The sequence below is a fragment of the Anarhichas minor genome, unplaced genomic scaffold (genome assembly GCF_050575085.1).
Source record: "Anarhichas minor isolate MPS153535 unplaced genomic scaffold, ASM5057508v1 ptg000004l, whole genome shotgun sequence".
NCBI lineage: Eukaryota > Metazoa > Chordata > Actinopteri > Perciformes > Anarhichadidae > Anarhichas > Anarhichas minor.
In genome coordinates, this window is record NW_027466450.1 from 7302501 (window position 1) to 7320991 (window position 18491).

General features: G+C 43.0%; 4 protein-coding genes across 4 annotated transcripts; 2 read left to right on the forward strand and 2 right to left on the reverse strand.

Annotated features, from left to right (window-relative positions):
* Nucleotides 1-1280: 1280 nt before the first annotated feature.
* Nucleotides 1281-3974, forward strand: cfap210 (cilia and flagella associated protein 210). The gene is made up of 9 exons (XM_076111935.1): nucleotides 1281-1329; nucleotides 1621-1829; nucleotides 1981-2154; nucleotides 2247-2452; nucleotides 2579-2735; nucleotides 2814-2953; nucleotides 3081-3270; nucleotides 3404-3568; nucleotides 3656-3974. The coding sequence occupies exons 1-9, from the start codon at nucleotides 1281-1283 to the stop codon at nucleotides 3947-3949; spliced, it is 1584 nt and encodes a 527-aa protein (XP_075968050.1). The 3' UTR covers nucleotides 3950-3974.
* A 656-nt stretch (nucleotides 3975-4630) lies between these two features.
* ppig (peptidylprolyl isomerase G (cyclophilin G)) lies at nucleotides 4631-9354 on the reverse strand. The gene is made up of 13 exons (XM_076107923.1): nucleotides 9221-9354; nucleotides 8734-8817; nucleotides 8570-8644; nucleotides 8368-8475; nucleotides 8114-8158; nucleotides 7938-8025; nucleotides 7806-7835; nucleotides 7552-7691; nucleotides 7285-7465; nucleotides 7014-7199; nucleotides 6685-6775; nucleotides 6348-6481; nucleotides 4631-6228 (listed from the first exon to the last, which is right to left on the reverse strand). Exons 2-13 carry the CDS (start codon nucleotides 8792-8794, stop codon nucleotides 5235-5237), a joined length of 2133 nt encoding a protein of 710 aa, XP_075964038.1. The 5' UTR covers nucleotides 8795-8817; nucleotides 9221-9354; the 3' UTR covers nucleotides 4631-5234.
* A 302-nt stretch (nucleotides 9355-9656) lies between these two features.
* fastkd1 (FAST kinase domains 1) lies at nucleotides 9657-14693 on the forward strand. Its single transcript, XM_076103753.1, has 15 exons — nucleotides 9657-9939; nucleotides 10069-10578; nucleotides 10674-10742; nucleotides 11096-11221; nucleotides 11307-11705; nucleotides 11809-11919; nucleotides 12148-12279; nucleotides 12368-12854; nucleotides 12953-13067; nucleotides 13152-13280; nucleotides 13399-13530; nucleotides 13623-13736; nucleotides 13943-14087; nucleotides 14179-14293; nucleotides 14379-14693. Exons 2-15 carry the CDS (start codon nucleotides 10232-10234, stop codon nucleotides 14472-14474), a joined length of 2517 nt encoding a protein of 838 aa, XP_075959868.1. The 5' UTR covers nucleotides 9657-9939; nucleotides 10069-10231; the 3' UTR covers nucleotides 14475-14693.
* A 551-nt stretch (nucleotides 14694-15244) lies between these two features.
* klhl41a (kelch-like family member 41a) lies at nucleotides 15245-17935 on the reverse strand. The gene is made up of 6 exons (XM_076103764.1): nucleotides 16850-17935; nucleotides 16596-16753; nucleotides 16382-16489; nucleotides 16104-16289; nucleotides 15552-15698; nucleotides 15245-15415 (listed from the first exon to the last, which is right to left on the reverse strand). The coding sequence occupies exons 1-6, from the start codon at nucleotides 17933-17935 to the stop codon at nucleotides 15304-15306; spliced, it is 1797 nt and encodes a 598-aa protein (XP_075959879.1). The 3' UTR covers nucleotides 15245-15303.
* Between the last annotated feature and the right edge of the window lie 556 nt (nucleotides 17936-18491).

Genomic DNA, 18491 nt, shown 5'->3' on the forward strand with positions numbered 1-18491 from the left:
AAATGTTTTGTATCAGATTTAAGACGGCCCCTTTCAAAATGAACCCGCCTCTCGCGCATCTCCCGGTGTGACGTAGCTGTAAAGGAGGCCCTTCGTACTGGAGACCAGTTTGATGTCAGGTCATCAGGTAGCAGAAGTGCTCAGATGTAGCAATAAATGGCAATATCACAAGTAACGTTACACACCGCAGGCATTCAAAAATGTTTCTTTAGTAAAATTACAGAATATATAAAAAATAGTATTCATTATGCAGGGAATGGACCCTTTCAGTGTTATATTATTATTTAATATAATAGTGGACTATTATTACTTGTGCATTAACATGCAAACTGCATTTCAATGTGTTTTACTGACTGTATATGTAGTTTCCCTATAGCAATACATCATATCTTTATATGTTCAGTATGTATATCTACAAAGTAATATAGCTGTGTGTACTTGAGTAGAACGCCTATATTTCTCTGAACTGCAATGGAATAAAAGTATTAAGAGGCAAAAGTAAAGTCAAGTACCTTTGACAAATAAAAATAACCATATCCTGTAATTAATTTGGACACCGTATGCAACTGTTAATGTTATGCTAACATGATACCATACGATAGAGATCTAATCACCATAAACTCTGTTGGTTCACATCAAGCTATTGAAATGAAATATATAGTAGGTGGTTTTGTTGAAATAATTGTAATATTCCAAAGAATAACTTAAAATTGTTCTTTGCTTAATTTAAAAGCAGATCAGGCAAGTCCATTGTTTCGCACAGATGCTGTTTATCACCTGACTATTCTTCTACAAACCAGAATCTTAGTTCACGTACTGGGATAACAGTCATATGAATCTAATTTTGCAATTTTGTTATTTTCAAGTATGTAAACCATGCCAGACAGCAAGCCGGTATGCACAATACCAGGACCATGACATTTAAATGAAATCATCGATTTTGTTATTTACTATATATATATTTTGTTATTTATATATATATATATATATATATATATATATATATATATATATATATATATATATATTATACAGAGACCTGGTAAGGCGTCACCTTATCCAATTCCAATTATTCCAAAAGTGTAGGACACGCAGCGCCACCTGTCGTCCATAGGCGGAAATGCTTCGGATTGGCTCAAGCGTTGCCTGGATACAACATATCAAATGCGCACCCTAGCACAGCTGTATGTAACCTAGAAAGAGTTAAAAGTTTGCCAGCTGTTTTAGTTAAAATAGTCCTTTTAAATTGAATATTACTAGGTAATACAAACCGAATACAAATGGCCTCGGTGGTTCAGTATGGCCGACGAAGAGGCTCCAGTAAGAGAGGTGAGAGCTAACGAGTTTTTAGTAACCTTTACTGACGGTAGCTAAGCTAATGTTAGCTGTCATGGCTAATAGACAATAATGCAAGTCTGATTGCAACGTTAACGTACACAACGTTCAGAACAATATAAGAGTGGCTGTAGGAGTGAACTTCCAACATGGAAGAAATAAATATGCATCCTATAATATTCTGGAGAAAAGCATTTACAGTCCTCAACTACCCAAATTACACAAAGTCCCCTTCAATAAACTTGTCTTCTCAAAGTACTTTCCTCTTCTTCTTTTTTTGAAAAGGGTCTTCAGCTGAGGAAGGCAGCAGGATGATCCAGCCACCAGACCTCCGACAAGTCACCGTCTTAACCAAGAGTGAGTGGCTGAGGATTCAAGATGAATTGAACCAGGTTCATAAAGACAAGGAGAGGATGAGAGAGGCAGCAAAACAGAGGCAGGCCTTGCATTTGCAATCACAAGAGGTGGTGAAACTGTGGCCCAACACCATCGCTGTAAGTTGCCTGTATGGGGGTTTCCTCAGATTTTATTAGTTTTATTAAATTTAGACGCGCTTTTAAAGTTGCACAATGAAAAGCACAATGTTCTGCTCTACAGAACCGTGCAAAAGGTTAACACGCTTTATGTTTTTTACATTTATCAAAGAGTCAAATGAAAAAGAAAATGGAGGCAAAGAAGATCCGGGAGGAGATTGAGGAGGAGAAAAGGAAACTGGCTGAGAAAGAAGAAACCGAATATCAGGAGCAGCAGCGGAAAGAGGCCATTGAAAAAGCCCAAAGTCAGCTGTTCTATCAAACAGACCGTATCAAAGGATTACATGTCAGTATCGCTTTTCAATGATCGTCACATGTACATGTTTGGCTCTATATATGTTGTTTCGGCACAATGAATGATTATTGCTACTTCCACAGGGTGCGTTCTTACTGACAGAGGTGCTGAAGGAAAGGGAGGCACAGATTGAACTGAAGCAAAGAATCAAACATGCCTCTAAAGACGTCGACAAAGAATTCCTGGATGCGACAAAGACCAGAGACGCTGAAGCCTCGAGGCAGGAGCAGGAGAAAGCCCTTCAGAAAAAGCTCGGGATACGGGCTGTTGCAGAAGAACTGAAGAAACAGTAAGTCTCGCATCGCACCCAACAAGCGGCTTTGAACACGCTGCAGATGATTTCAAATGAGAATCAGAGACGGCTTGAGTAAAGCATTTTCGCTTTACATGTGAGATTATGATTCCTTCTCTCTAGGGTCAAGGAAAGTGAGCTAGTGAGAGAGCGACAGAAGGTAGAGAACACGAAGGACGGAGAGGAAACCCAGCGCCTTCAAGAGCTCCACCGGTGGGAGCAAAGGACGGAGGAAGAAAGACAAGCAAAGCTGAGGAGAGACCTCATGCACGCTCACAAGGTAGGGCCTCAACAGTGAGGGCTAACTGCTATAGTGTACCACTGTACATACTCATACTGTGTACTCTGTCATTTACAGGAACATATCACCAATAGGGACCTCATAAAAGCAGCAGATGCACAAAAACAGGAGGCTGAAGAGGAGCAAAGGAAACTTTTTCTCTCTGCAAAGCAAAAAATTATGAAGTTGCGGGAAGACAAAGAGAAAGAACTGTTCAGGTAAGGCCCAGCTAAACAATAAACACCAACCTTCACACCTAGCTTCTAGTACAACCGGTCATCGGTCCTCACATCTGGAACATATAGCGGATCTCTGGTGTATCATCATTGTGTTTTCATTCCCCAGAGAGGCACAAACGCACAAAGAGAAGATCATGAACAAGCTGCCCGTCCTACAGGATCAAACCGACAGAGAGGAGCAGGGGATCGCAAAGGTCGTTGCTGAGCAGGAAGCAAATAAGGCCCGACAGCAGCGGGAGAAGAGGGAGAAGAAGGCCAAGATGTTGGAGTCGATAGCTGAGCACAGAGAACTCATGGTAAGACAGGTCCAGATGCTGCACGACACAATGTTACCGTCACCGGCTCTAGCTGGAGGGATTTCTGCCCGAGATTCCATTTGCAGCTCACAAAATGTTCCCACACCTGTAAACACAAGCTGTGTTTCATCAGAGACAAGAAAAGGAGCAGAGGGACAAATCGACAGAACAGGACACCCGAGACACACTTCAGGCCAAGAAAGAGGCCGACCGAATATTTTCTGAGAAACAACAAGTGAAGGCTCAGAGGATGAAAGACGACGGAAGAAAACTACGATACTTCAATGCCACACAAATGGTAAATGTTGAGACCGTCTCCGCCACAATCATTGGAAAAATGTTTTGGTCCTTGTCTGACATTTATCATGTCATCCTTCAAATATAGGCTGATAAAAGTGCCAGGCGTCAGCAGCTGAGAAGAGAGGAACACGAGTTTGAAGTGAAGAACGCAGAGCTCATCGCTGAAGAGGAAAACCAGTTCCAGCAGTATTCACAGCACATCATCAGAACGGCGGCGGAGGCCCAGCGAAACGTCTTCCCACTTTGCAAAGCCGCACGAGGAGTCAGGCCTAGCCACCTCGTTCAGGACGTCTCTGGTTCCACCCAGAACATTAAGAAGTTAAACGAGGCCAAAGATATTGAAGAGGCAAAGAAGAGGCTTGGGTTTACATGGTTATAGGTCACTCCAGGCTGGCTATTCTGGTTTCAAAGGTTTAATAAAGTCCTTAAGATGTTCTGACAGAGGCTGCGTCTGAAATCACTCTCTCATTCACTACTCTGTTTATAACAGACAATCAATGGTGTTGAGTGAATAATTAATTGGCACTTTGAGTGGGATTCATGAAGTCGTATTGCAGCTGCATGGTTTTCATATTTGGAAAATAAGAAGCATTGCATTGTGGGATTATAATCGCGTCCATGGGGGCATCCTGGTGGCTACGTGTTAAAGGGAATGTCCGCGAACCACAATGTATCCGGTTCCTTTACAGCATGTCGTTCTCACTAGTAACAGCACGAAGCTGCCCCAAATGTACTCTAAAAAACTACTTTTCTTGTCCCTTTGTTGAGAATTGTGAGCGCAAGATATTGTGCATCATGTTGACACTTGGGAGTACACTATATAGTAGATATGGAGTGACTTTGGACATGCTTTTTACAAGTGTTCATTAGGTACGTGATGTAATATGTTGTAGTCAGAGTGCTCTACATTCCATACATGCTGTAGAGAGCTACAGTGAGATTAATGACACAGATGCAGTTGTTTGAAAAGAATCACACAACTAAATAATGTGTATCAACTACCCAGAGCAGAGAAGATGACTGCTCTGGGCTAAAAATATGGACTATTAAAAACGGTTGATTAAAATCAAACTTGAACCTTTTAATTCATCCTACACGGCAGTAGAGTTCTACATTTTTTTCCATACAAAACAAACAAGAGGTATTTTAAAACCGGTTAACAAATAGGATTACAGTACAAGGTCATGGACGTCCAAAAAGAAAGGAGTGGATGTACATATTCCATCAAACAATGAGGGGGGTAAGCATGCAAGAAATTGAAAGTGTTCTCATCCAGATTGATTGATGTAAAAAATAACTTGACAATTAGACATTTGCCCAACTTAGAGAGTCTGCATTAAATAACATTGAAACAAATCCTTCCTCAGACTGGCTGTGTAGCTTCAGCTACACGTCAACAGTGTGATGGATTCAATGGGGGACAAATCCACAATCCATTCACTGTCCACAGCTCGCACGATGCTACAGTCTGCCATTGTGTGTTTGAGTGGTATTCACATAGTTCTTAACGGTCTTTAAAAAATGACTTTTAAACAATCATGTTAGTGGGATTTTACGCACTGAATGAGGAATGTGAATAAGTCCCACTCTAGATGGAAAGCTGATGCTGCATACCAGATATGTAGTTGGGGTAAAATCTATTCTATTAGGACGTCGCCACAGGCTCAGTCGCTGTCGGAGCTCGAGCTGGAGCTGCTTTTATTCCTCTTGCTGCTGTTCCGGTCTCTGCCCTTTGTACTATCTGGTCTGGGTTTGGCCGGGCTTCTTCTGTCTTTGGATCTGGAGGTACGGTTTGCTTCTCTGCGCTTGGAACCTGGACTCTTCTGACCCTTCCTTTTGTCGTCTCTGTCGCTGTCGGAGCTGCTGCTTTGTCGTCTCCTCTGGTTGGCAGACTCCCTGTCCCTCCTACGAGAGGACCGATCTTTGCTGCGCTCTCTCTTACTACTCTTGCTTCTGGAGCGCCTGCCTCTGTGGGAGTCTCTCGACTTATTTCTGTCTGGACTTCTTGTTCTACGTTCCTTATCCCTGGACGTTCCTCGCTTCTTATTCTCCCTTTCATCGTTGCGTCGTCTCTCCTGACTCCTGCTGCGTTCTCTGCCCCTCTCTCGCTCTTTCCCCCGTTTTTCTTCTTTGTCTTTGGACCCTGCCGCTCCGCTCCTATCCCTGTTCCTGCTACTTGATCTGTGGCCATCTTTTACAGTTGGTTTTTCCTTGCTTTGTGACTTTGTCCTCGTTCTCTCACCATTTCTTCCTTTGGTGTCCTCTTTCTGCTTTTTGTCAGACTCATGACCCTTATTTCTATCTTTACTGTGATCAGACTCCGACTCCTTTTCTTTCTTGTTATCATTTTTGTCTTTGCTCTTTGAGCGACCTTTTCTCTCATCACTTTTGTGCTTGTGACCCTTCTCCCTGCTTTTTGACCTCCTACTCTTCTCTCTGCTCTTGCTGCGGCTTTGAGATTTATCTCTTTTCTTAGCCTTGTGTTTGCTCTGCTTCTCATCCTTCTCAACAGTGTCGTCCTCTTTGCTTTTGGATCTACGCGACCGAGTTTTCTTGTCTTTTTTACCCTCAGCTGTGCGTTCGTGCTTTGTGTCCGAGGTTCGCTTCTCTCTTCTTGGAGCTTTAGCGGCCTCGTCCTTGGCCTCACTCATGTCCCCTCTGTTAAAGAAGCGCAGCGTAAATGTCACACCGCAGATCAACAGGCAACACTATGGAACTACATGACAATATGTGCACTTTTACATACTCTTCAATAAGTCAAAGTGAGGTTATCTTACTTGTCACCCTTAATCCAGCGCTCTCCGGTGACGGCCCTCATCCTCTGACGCTGCAGCTCCTGACGCCAGTGTGGGGGGGTTTCACTGCGCCGAAAACCATCTCTGGACCTTGAACGAGACGGAGTCCGATAGCGCTGGTTGGGGAAAAAAACAACGACAAATCAGTTTCTAAACAGACTGGAACTTACACGGGTCAAGACAGGAATCTTACAAAACTGCAATTTTTGTGCGTTCCTGCGTTGTAAAAGCAACAAGACATATTCCAATCTTATTAGTCATAATATAAATTGTGACAAAGTAGATGTTAGTTGAGCTCTTCACATTGAAGTGCGCCTACCCTCGGACCCCTGCCTTTTATCTTCCTCCCGGATCGTGTCATCACCAGTCTTCTGTGATACGATGACTGAGAATTATATGTTGTGCCAGCACTAGAGAGAGGGAGGGACAGAAAAAAAAAAAGAAGCAAGGCATGAAATTTTGGACGGGTCAGTCCACCAATGAGCAGCAGGTTAACATTAGCATCCAAATGTTCTCATGACACCTGGCGGGAAATGTGTGAGCAGCTTGTTGTAAAATGTGTGTAAAAAGCACGCTGTAGTTGAGGGGATGGACCGGTAGCTCACATTGTAGGCATTCGAATCATACCTAATATGAAAAGGCTCTTACCGCTCTCTGGGCCTCTCCTCTTTACTCGGCTGAGCCTTTTCAGCCTCCTCCTTTGGCTTCTGGACCGCCTGGGGACTCCTCCTCATGAGGAAGCGATTCTCTGGGATGGGTGGAATGTCTTCAGGACGCACAGTAGATGTAACCAACTCTTCTTGTTCCTTCTCTTCAGCACTTTCAGCCTCTGACCTGGGAAAGCATTGCATCTCAGAATAAAGACACTAGTGTACTGCACACTGCAGAAAGTGAACATGTGAGAAATGAAATTAGGTACCTTTTCTTTTCCTTCTTCTTCTTCTGTTTCTTCTTTAGCTTTTTCGCCTTCTTTTTCCTCTTCTTCGATTCCTTCTCCGATTCCTCAGAATCAGAGGAGGACTGCGAGGAGCTCTCGGAGTCACTGGAGCTACTGCTGGAACTGGAAGAGGCTCGCTCTTTCTTTTTTTCATCTTTCTTTGCTGCAAACATTCAAGAATCCGTTAGGAGCGCTGCTTCATGAAGTCTAAAATGTATTTTGGAAGTGCTGTAAATGCTTCAAACAAACCTTTAGATTTAGGGATGAGCTCGCCACAGTTCAAGACTTTCACGTCAGCATACGGTCTGCTATTGGGATCCGTTTTCTGGTTCTCCATGGTTTGAACAACCTCTTGGCCAGAAATCACATGACCAAAAACCACATGGACACTGAGGAAACACAGTGGCGTTGAGCATCAGCTATGTTGATCTAAGTGAAACGTACCGTGTGTATCGTGCACGATGCAATCAAGCAGAGTTTCAGACCAATTAAGCAGCACTTACCCATCCAGATGTGGTGAAGGTTTTGTTGTTCTGAAGTGGTGAAGCAGGCCAAAGCAAGAAAAAAGGTCATCAATATGTTTAAGGACAGAATGAACTAATAATGCATCAATAATATATAGGAATAGTGCTTACATGAAAAACTGTGATCCATTGGTATCTTTGCCCCTATTGGCCATAGACAGCAGGTAGTCCTTGTTGTGTTTAACAGCGAAGCTTTCATCTGGGGGGAAAGGAGAAGATTGTACTGCCATCTTGAAGCCAACGTCGGTTTGGATAACAACTGACAGCTCTGATAGTGGCCTCTTTACCTTCAAAAAAGCCTCCATAGATGGATTCTCCTCCTTTTCCATTACCTATGTCAGAGAAGGAATAAAAGTTATAAAACTAGTGCCGATTGCTGGTTATTCAAATAGATTCAGTTAGGCTGATGATAAGTTTTGTTGATGCGTTCTTTAGGTGCCAACGTGACGCCATAGGTGTGTAGAAGGTAAAACACTTACAGCCCTTTCATGCTATTAACAGAGAGATTTGACATCTTTACATTCAAACTTTATTAACTCACCTTCGCTGAAGTCTCCTCCTTGAATCATGAAGTCTTTTACAACTCGATGGAACAGACATCCTTTGTAGTGCAGGGGCTTCATAGTTCCTTTGCCAACGCCTTTTTCACCTGAATGAAACCACAGTCAGTTATCAACATTACACCGTGCAAGAAAGTAAAAATGTTTTCTGGCATTTTTTGATGGATACATGTCAGTATTTACCTGTGCAAAGGCATCTGAAGTTTTCACATGTTTTGGGACAGACATCTGAAAACAATTCAACCACAACTCTGCCGACTGTGAGGAAAGAGCATCGTTAGTTATTAGTTTTCTTCATCATGTATCAGGATGTATTGTATATGTATAAATTGAGATGTCTTTCTTACCGAGCACGTTACTGATGCCAATGTCAAGAAAGCACCGAGTGCGCTGAACTTTGATCCCCATGATCACGTCTACTGATCAAACACCTGAAGGTGAGAAACACAGAAGTGACACTTTAGCTTAGCATTACCCACAATCCTGCACACCTATAGGGTCTGAGGAGCTGAACGACCTCTTTACATGCAAACAAATCATTAAGCTGTTAATTATTCTTACAATACATCAAATATAAACGTCTTCGACACTGCTACGACGACAGATGGGTTATAAACACAGCTAAGCTAACGTTGGCTAATGTTAGCCGTACACACACACACACACACACACTGTCACCATAACGGTAGGCCTGGTGTTAGCATTAGCACGTTCAACTAGCCTCAGTCAGACGACATGCAGAGGGATTGTTCTACTTGACGTGTACCGTGCAATTTCGACATATTAACTACACACATATATCACCAAGACATGGCTAATGCGACATATCATCACCTGGAAACAGAACGGTATCACTCCATACGGCGAGCTGCTCTCACAAACGACGAAAATTAACTTTCATTCAGTGTTGGGTTCACTGTTTTCTAAAGATGGCGCGAGACGGACGTCAATGTATTTCAAGAGTCGTGCGCCAGTGAACGCAGCCGGGCAAGTAACTATGAAGGAAATAGAGAATGTTTCGCCCTGAACTTCACTTGTCAGGTACAACTTTTTCACAGGCTGCTGGTCATCCAGTCCGTGTGCGTTTGGATAGTTTGCTTTATCGTTTAATCGAAAATACAGAAAGACCACGTCAAAATGATGGTGTTTCTGTATTTTCGTTTACTATCAAAACGTACACGGACTCCACAGGGCAACTGGTTGCCTGCTGCCTGAAAGACAAAACCCAGGGTATATCACACCCACGGTAACTAGCTGCGGAAGTGAAACATTGTAGCACCCATGCTGACCCGATGCTGACTTTGAATGAGTGATTTTAATGTCGTATTGCATTTGTGTTCTCTATAATCTAAAGAAATACATATTGGAATCCAGCGACTAGGGGTAATCTGGCGCTGTCAGCGGTTTTATGTGATATTTTCTCCATGCACGTGAAAACCGCGTTAGCAAACTGATCGTAGCTACTGGTAGCTCACTTCACTGTTACTCAACGTTACTTTAAAGGAAAGTTACACAAGTATCTGGATGCGGCTGTCTGCGAGATGAAACCCGAGGTCAGCATGTCACACTGAGCTCACCCAAGTGGTGTGCATACGATGTAAATTGCAATATAATTTAAGACATTGTGATATTTCTTTAAATATCGTAATGGGTTTCTTTTGTGTGTGTGTTTTTGTCTTCAGGTCCTCGAAGGAGCCCCTAACGTAACCTGCCTCCAATCTGTAGTTTTGTGGGTGTGATCTCAGCTGGCTGAGGTTACCTGTTGTTTTGAGTTGACGTTGAGCTGCACAGTGCTCACTGTGTTGGTGCAATGAAGACCCCAGTGTATACTTAAATTTTGAGCCGATGTCTGCGGTGATGTTTCGGGTCCGCTTTGTGAATTCCTTCCTTCGGAGGCTCCTTAATGGGGGGCCTGTGAACCGAGACCAGGTTCTGGAGCAGCTGCGGGTTTGCTCGGCTGAGGACCAGGTGTTTGATGTGGTGGGCAAGAACAAAGCCAAGCTCACGGTGGACCATGTCGGCAAGGCTGTTGGGATGCTGTGGCAGTTCCAGAAAGAGAAGCCGCAGTTGCTCAGGACCGTGGAGCTCATCAAGACCCACCCGCAGTTCTTGACTCTCCGGGTTTTGGCGGAGAACAAAATTGCTCTGATGGACGATTTAATGTTGGTCGACATGCTTTACAGTTTCCTCAGGTACATTAAGATATCGACACAACTACGTACAAGTATTATGTTTTGATGTCATAATATAGTGATTATAACATGCTGTATTATTGTCCATCTTTTAGGTTGAATGTGGATCAACATGACTCCCTTGTTCAGCAGTTGGTTTCAGAAGCATGGCTCAGAATAGACAGGTATGATTGCATTACATGGTTTTTGAGCTGATGACAATTATCATTTTCATTATTTAATGATATTGTTAGTATTTTTTCAATTAATCAAGTAATTGCAAAGTCTATAAAATGCCCAAAAATAATGGAAAATTGGAAAAAATCTTTCTTGTTCCAACCAACAATCCTTAACCCAGATATAAAATATACAATGATATAAATTAGAGAAAAGCAGCAGATCTCTACATCAGAGAAGCTGAAATCAGTACATTTCTTTCTTTATTAGTTACAAAAGAGATGATTTGACATCAAAATTGTTGGATAAATTGTCTGATTGTTTCAGTACTGAGATGTTACACAAACGTGGATTTTTGCAGATTCCCACTGGCGTCGCTATCCAAGTTCTCCATCTGTTTAAGTGATCAGCACCTCCAACACAGTCCTCTAATGGGCCACATCACCAGTATTGTGGATCAGAGGTTGTCTTCCATTGATGATGCCAGGTTGGTCAGGAGACCGAAAGGATCAAATAACATACAAAGTCAAGTACCTCATATTTTGTATTGACACTCTGGTTGTCTTTCCCAGGATCCTAACTACGCTGATGATTAGCGTGTCGTCCCTGGTGTCTCCCCGGCTTCGGGACGCCCTCATTAGCAGGGCAGACCACCTCCTAGAAACCATGGATCCCTCAAATTATAACAACCCGCGGAGAGTGGTGCAATTCCTGCGCAACATCAAGCACAGTTACCGGCCTCTGCTGGAGAAGTGCAACGGGATCATCTTGAGCAACCTTCCCAGACTGGACGCAGAGAATATCAGCATCATCATGGGGCTGTATCAGTCCCTGCAGTTCAACAACTGTGACTTCAGGCTGGCCGTCAAACAACGACTGACAAAGCTGATTGATTCAAGCACCGATCCCTTCTCCTTCACCAAACTTTTTGTGGCTCTGGCGCCGATGGCCAGTCAGGAGATCAAAGATGGGTTCGTATCTTTATCACTGGCGTGATCCATAAGTGGAAATCTTTACTCTTGACAGCAGTTCTTGAGTTTCTCATGTCTCTTATGTGGTTTCATCCTTTCTCAGGCTGGAAAACACTGCCCTCTTGTTGGCGGACGAGCTCAGTGCATATCAGGCTCTGGCAGTAGCCGAAGCTCTAGAAGAGACTCAGAGCAGGAATCTCAGCTTATTGAACAAGTGAGTTCATATCTCTGCCATATAACAACTTCATAGCTGAAGAAGCTGAGCCAATATATCTGCCAATATCAACTTATTGCAGAGATATATCAGTATTGCCATATATTTCAGCTGAAAAGTAATTAGAAAATTCAGTTCAGGAATTACAAAATCATAGTGTTGTGTTGTGTTCACCACCGATGTATAGAAATATAATTTAAATGTATTTCTTACTAAATTACTTTCCAGAATTACATCAGTGATCCAAAGGAATCTTCACGTCTACAAGCCGGTGGAGGTGGCCAGAATCACGCAAGCCCTTTTTCTGATGCAATACCAGAACCCCGAACTCTTCACGAAACTACGGAAAATTTTGGTCAAGTAAGTGTTTATTTAAGCTAAGGAGGACATTCTCTGCTTCACTCTCTGATTGAATGAAATGTCGACCGGTTACACTTTTATCTTGCAGCTTTTTGCAGCGCAGCGTCTACCCGTACGAAGTGACCATGCTGACCCGTGTTCTGTCCATGCTGCCCAGCCCGCGGCTTGACGAGGGCGTGATCGCACGGGTGGATTCGGTGGTGACCCAGTGCAACCTCAACGAACTCAACACCATTTCTCATGCCGTTGCCAAGTGGGTGCGTAACGATCCCTCCTACCGCCACAACACTCCCAGCAAGTACGTCCGTCTGCTGCAGACCCTGAACCGCTGCGGGCACGAGAGGCTGCAAACGGCCGACCGGCTGGACTTGGTGCTGGAGGAGCTCAAGTACATCTCGGGAGAGTGGTTCGAGGAAATGCTGCTGGAAGAGACGATGGTCACGCTGAAGAGGATGAGGGACCAGATAAACTGGACCAATGTGCCTGAGTTGTCCCTCTTCTTAACCCGAATAAATCACCTCTGCCCTCCCCTGATGGACCGCATCGCCAGCGTGGCTATTAAAGACATTAACAAGGTGCCCTAAGAGACATCGTGATATGTTAAGTCTGCAGTAAATACATATATATAATACATATAAAACATGAACTGTACTTTTTCTGTGTCATTTTTCAGATTCACCACTCTGCAATATATGCCACCCTGCTACCGTTCTCTGTCATGAATTATGATCCAGTACAAGCAGACGAGTTGTATGATGTTTGCATTCAGCGCTTCATTCCTCATATCAGTAAGTCTTATCAGTTTACACGTTTGTTTACTTTTTATTTATTTATTTCAAGCGTACACTAACACCTGTCTTTGTTGTTTGTAGGCTCCTTTGACCCACATCTGCTAGTTCTCCTGGCGTACACTTTGTCTGTGGCCGACTGTTTCCCCGAGGAACTCGTCAGAGAGATCTTCAGCATAGACTTTCTGGGAAAGCTGGATGCCCAATTAGAAAGTATGTGTTTGAAACATAATTGTTTTTATGTGCATCGGTAGCAAAAATATTCCCCGTGAGATGTAAGCACTTCACACCTCAACAGAACCAATGTAGCGGTTGTCCTCTCCTCTTACAGCTCTACCCGATGCCCTCAACATGCGGACCAGAATGCGCCTCATGGAGCTCAATCGCGCCGTGTGTCTCGAGTGTCCTGAGTTCCAGGTGCCGTGGTTTCATGAGCGCTACTGCCAGCAGTTGCAAAAGAAAGGTAAAAAGAAGCAACAAGAAATTAGTTATTAATTCGGTGATTGTTCAAAATTCAAACAAATCTGTACTGTCAAAATTATATTTTTTTTACAGGGAATGGCACTGTCAGTCCTGTGCAACAGCAAATCCACAAAATGCTGGGGGAAGTTCTCGGAGGCATTGACTGTGTCCGAGTAGCAGTCGTCACTCCGTATTTTTACACTGTTGGTGAGTAATATTGGGAAATCTCTGTATTAAACATTGATTTTATATTTTATCACACCTTATCTATTCTCTGCGCCTGATGGAAAGAGAAGCTCAAATGAAGGGTAGCCCCTGTACTTGCAATACATCAAGTCAATTTATGCTCACCCCCAAAAGAGAAAATATATTCTAAGGACAGAAGTGTCACGTGACCATGTTTGCCTTTTCAGACTTTGAATGCACACTGGACAAACAGCTGCAGCCGCTGCCCTACAGTGAGCCCAGCACGCTGCAGATCTCAGACAGAGGACAGGTTCACTGGGGGAAAAGCTCAGTGGAGAACATCAGGGATGTGCTGCCACCTGGAGCTCAGCGGTACGGACACATTATACCAACATTGTTAATAATAAGTAGACTACTCAGAAATGAAATGTGTTTGACGTCCTGTTTTTACTCATCACTCAAGAGTTGCTGTGGACTTTCTTGATTCAAAGTCCTTCTGCAAGAACTCTCCACACATGAAAGGTGAAGCCCTGATGAGAAAAAGACACCTTGAAATCCTGGGATACCGCGTGGTTCAGGTGGGAAGACGTCATTGAACATTGCATGTGCTGTTGTACATCTCTTACACTGGATCATATTAAATGTCTGTGACACTTTTTACAGATCCCTCACTTTGAATGGAACTCTATGGAGCTTTCAACACCAGATGCCTGGAAGGAATATCTAAAGAAGAACATATTTAGGGAGCTCTCTTCTTGAAGGCCTTATTTATTGAACAATGGAAGTAATGTTGCATTTGACACTTTGATTATTTTTTTTTTTTGAATTTTCCGACTGAACAGAGTTTTGAAAACAGTATGTTTCTATATATCAAGTGCTCCTCTTAGTTACATGAATCTACCTCATTCATGTTAAGTGAGATTGTGTATTATGTGCTTTTCTATTGAAATACATATTTTAAATAAAATGTAAAATGAATACCTAACATTAATAGGGTATTGTCAGTGTTGCTCAAACAACAGAAAATGTACATTTGTGACTATCATGCACTTTGCTTGCAAATGATAGGCTACGTCTTGGTGAGCATTGTAGAGCAAGTAACACATCTTTGGACATTACTTTACTCATACAACAACAAAAGCTTTGTCTTAAAATGTTTAAGATTAGATTATTCATGATTGTGCACACGGGTACAATATTTCTGGGCTTGAATAATGAGTGAGCCTGTATGAGATGATATGTTAATACCGATGTACCATGTTATTCATTTGAAAAGGAACATTTCCAGATTCACAGAAAAAAAACATGAATTTCTTTGCCATCCTTCAACAGTAATAATACATTTTAATAAGTGAAAGTGATGTTTTTTTTAGTAGATCAGAATCAACAACTAGGCCTGGCCCAAATGACAAGAAAAAAGCCAATTAAAACCATGATACATTTCATTAAACCACTCACAGAACAGGCAAAGGTGACGTGTTACGTTAAAATGTTAAATTACAACAACGAGCCACTAAATAAGAGCATGTACATAATATTCTGCCTACAGCAGCAAAGCTAAAGTGCCTTGTCTGTCCCTGGACTGCTCTCACAGTTTGGGCATTCGGGCTGCATTCAGATGCATGGTCACACAGGAAGCACCGGCTGCATAACGCATCTCTTTGATGATACCAGTCCACTGTTTCTTGTCATCTTCATACCTGAGGAGACCGTTGAAGACATGTCATTATAATACACCGTTGGGAGTACGAGGAGAGCTATTGTAAAAGAAAGTGAGCAAGATGACATTGTTTCCTCACACCTGTATAGATATAATGCAACAAAAGTAACACATACTGCCAAATGTCGATGGTTTCAGTGGGTTCACACTCTTTGTCCTCGTTCTCCACCACGGCAAAGCCTCCCAGAGTGTACAGCTGCCCTCCGCAGCTCACCAGGTTGACCGAGCTCCTCTCCTGGGGCATCTCTGTGAAGGGTGACCACCTACAACAAGGGGCACTCAGCTGTATTACTGTTTGTTTTTTCATGTCCTCAAACACCTCAGCGAGAGTTCTTTGACTTTAAAAAAAAAACCGTACTATTAAAAGAATATTAAAAAAACATATACTGTATCTTCTATCATCCTGAATTGATTCACGACTTCCAAAATTTTAACTGTTATAATTGTACATAAGAACATGCATATATCTATTAATGGGCAATAGCCTGCAGTGTCGAGCATTATTGTGTGATTTGTTAAAAAAATCCCGCAAATTACCAATTTTAGAGCTTTATTCTGAGGAATAATAATGTTATTGTTATAAAAATTGGTATCAGAAAATAATAAGCCATGCACAACACTTTGAGGGGCTAAAACCGTATAAAAACCGTAATAATAAAAGCACGTACTTGTTGGCTCCAAAGTCATAAGTTTCACATGCAGCTGTGAGGCCTTCCTCATTGACTCCTCCAGCGACAACAATCTTCCCGTTGTGGATAACTGCCCCGAACATGGATCTGGACGTTTTCATGGAGGCCACCTCCTTCCACTCTGATCTCTTGTGGTTGTATGCAAACATCTTATTGGTTGCTTTACTTTACCGGAGAGACAGACATGATTGTGTGTTAATGTAATTTGAAAGTCATATTTTGGCTTAATATGATCTGTTTTGGCATTTAAATCTTACTTGTCATCCGTTTTTCCTCCAATACAGTACACCAGCCCGTTCTCAGACACCACGCAGTGGCCGTGGATATTCAAGGGCAACTTTTTAGTTTGAGACCACTTCATTTTTCTAAAAATGGCAGATAGACAGCATTTAAACAGTAAATATAGGAGCTTTTAAATGAGACAAATCTAGTGAACGAGCATATCCAAAATGGTTGGTGTGCTGAACTTACTCAGTGTCATAGCACATAACAGTGTCCTGAGACTCATTGGACTGTAAATCTTTTCCTGCGACAGCAAAGAGGAGATTTTCACATTCCCCCACAGCAAACAAGCACCTGGGGGAGGGCATGGGCGGCAGAGCGAACCATTCAGCAGTGAGACTGTCCAACTGAAAGACACATTTTAGGTTATTTTGAGAAACCAAAAGAGGGAAATACTTCTGATTACTTCCAGCACATCGGCAATGTAAATATATCCTTTATACCTGGTAGAAGTAACACTGCAAAGGGTTTTCCTTGTCCTCGTCATCTACAAACAGTCCTCCCAACACATACAGGATGTTGTTCCTCGATACCACACTGACGTGGTTTCGGGGGATCTGCTCTGCCATTGCAACAAGAAAACATTCGTTCTCCTGGGTGTCGTAAGCCACGCTAGCAGTGTCATTGATCATCAGGACCATGTCTTTGGCATACATGCCATATCTGCGCGTATCATTCAGATAGCCGGGCAACTTTCCCTCCTCTCCTTCCTCACCATCTTCTCCCTTCTTTCTCTCAGGCAGCTTTCCCGCAAAGGCTTCCTTAATGACTTTGATTTTTTTAAGAAGCTCAGGGTCAGTCTTAATGAGGTCATCCTTCTCCACCTTCTCCTTGAAGTACTTCTCTGGGAGTAAACGGAAGCGAACGCACTCAAAGGCCTCCTCTAAGGATTTCGCGCGCTTCTCTTTGTCTTTTCTGATCCACCTCATGAGGGTCTCAAACACCACTTCCTCTTTGTCTACATTCAGTGCGTCTGCTCCAATAATGGCAAAGAGTTCAGGCGGAGCGAGCTCTAAGAAATCCTTGTCCTTGGCTACGGTCTCAAACCGATCTGCAATGTGATCTCGAGCTGCCAATGCCAGTCTGGCGCTGTTCAGCATCAGTCCCAGCCTGTAGATGGCAAGGCAGTTTTTCTTTGTCAGCCCCTTCTGGAGATAATTCACACAAACCGTGAACACCGAGGGGATCTCGAAGCGGTTGGCAGCGGCCAAAATATCCTGCACGTTGTTGTCATTGATGTCAATCTCTGCTGAGTACATGTAATTTACAATCGCCTCCATCACATTGGGATCCATGTTCTCCAGAACAACCTCCATTGTATCCTTTTCCTTGCCATCTTCTAAGAAGCACAGCTCCCGGAAATAAGGACTGCAAGCGGACAGTATGAGGCGATGGCAGGGGATGCTTCTGTCTCCAACCTTTAGGACACAATCAATTAACTTGTTCTCATTCAGGAGCTCTTTGAGTCCGTCCTGCAGCAGAGTGCTCTGAAACAGACGGAGGTCTTCCCTCATGCTTTCGGGATCCATTCTTTTAGGACAGGAAGTGGATAGAGGTGTTCCCGACAGACTGTCCCGGCTGGTGAAGACAAAGAACTATAGGCCACCAGGTCTGAAGCCACTTTAATATAACCGTGCCCCCTCTAAATATAGCCAGCCACCCCATCCATGAAGAATTCAAGTTGGCCCAATAGGAGAGCTCACACAGCTGTCATAGAGTAAAAACAACTGTGGAGCCTTGTCACCCTAGTGATACGTAACAACATTGTTGTATGGCCACTGAAATAACCTATGATGTTTTAAGTTCATTTTCACTTGTCTATCTAATAAGGTAAAATACATAATTTTAGAGAAACACAGCAAAACACGTTAAGATAATGGCAGGACTATTTTGTTCCAGCTCTTTATGTGTTCACAGATATGGCTTCTGTGTATTCTGGAGACATCTACATGTGGAGTGAGTCACGATTCACTGATAGTAATGACCAGTTCACTGCAGTGATCGGTATTTGTTCGTGACACATCCACAGGGGAGTTATCTAACAAGAAGAAAGGGTCAGTGAACAGCTGCTACCACAGGAGGTGA

Coding starts and splice junctions, on each gene's coding strand:
- cfap210 (XM_076111935.1), top strand. CDS start 1,281: ATGGCCTCGGTGGTTCAGTATGGCCGACGAAGAGGCTCCAGTAAGAGA. Junction 1,830..1,980: donor TGTGGCCCAACACCATCGCT/GTAAGTTGCCTG, acceptor CATTTATCAAAG/AGTCAAATGAAAAAGAAAAT. Junction 2,954..3,080: donor AAAGAGAAAGAACTGTTCAG/GTAAGGCCCAGC, acceptor TTCATTCCCCAG/AGAGGCACAAACGCACAAAG.
- ppig (XM_076107923.1), bottom strand. CDS start 8,794: ATGGGGATCAAAGTTCAGCGCACTCGGTGCTTTCTTGACATTGGCATC. Junction 8,026..8,113: donor CTATGGAGGCTTTTTTGAAG/GTAAAGAGGCCA, acceptor CTTTCCCCCCAG/ATGAAAGCTTCGCTGTTAAA. Junction 7,200..7,284: donor AAGAAGAAGGAAAAGAAAAG/GTACCTAATTTC, acceptor ATGCTTTCCCAG/GTCAGAGGCTGAAAGTGCTG.
- fastkd1 (XM_076103753.1), top strand. CDS start 10,232: ATGTCTGCGGTGATGTTTCGGGTCCGCTTTGTGAATTCCTTCCTTCGG. Junction 10,579..10,673: donor ATGCTTTACAGTTTCCTCAG/GTACATTAAGAT, acceptor TCCATCTTTTAG/GTTGAATGTGGATCAACATG. Junction 13,068..13,151: donor GCGCTTCATTCCTCATATCA/GTAAGTCTTATC, acceptor TGTTGTTTGTAG/GCTCCTTTGACCCACATCTG.
- klhl41a (XM_076103764.1), bottom strand. CDS start 17,935: ATGGATCCCGAAAGCATGAGGGAAGACCTCCGTCTGTTTCAGAGCACT. Junction 16,754..16,849: donor TGCAGTGTTACTTCTACCAG/GTATAAAGGATA, acceptor TGTGTCTTTCAG/TTGGACAGTCTCACTGCTGA. Junction 15,699..16,103: donor TATGACTTTGGAGCCAACAA/GTACGTGCTTTT, acceptor CCCTTGTTGTAG/GTGGTCACCCTTCACAGAGA.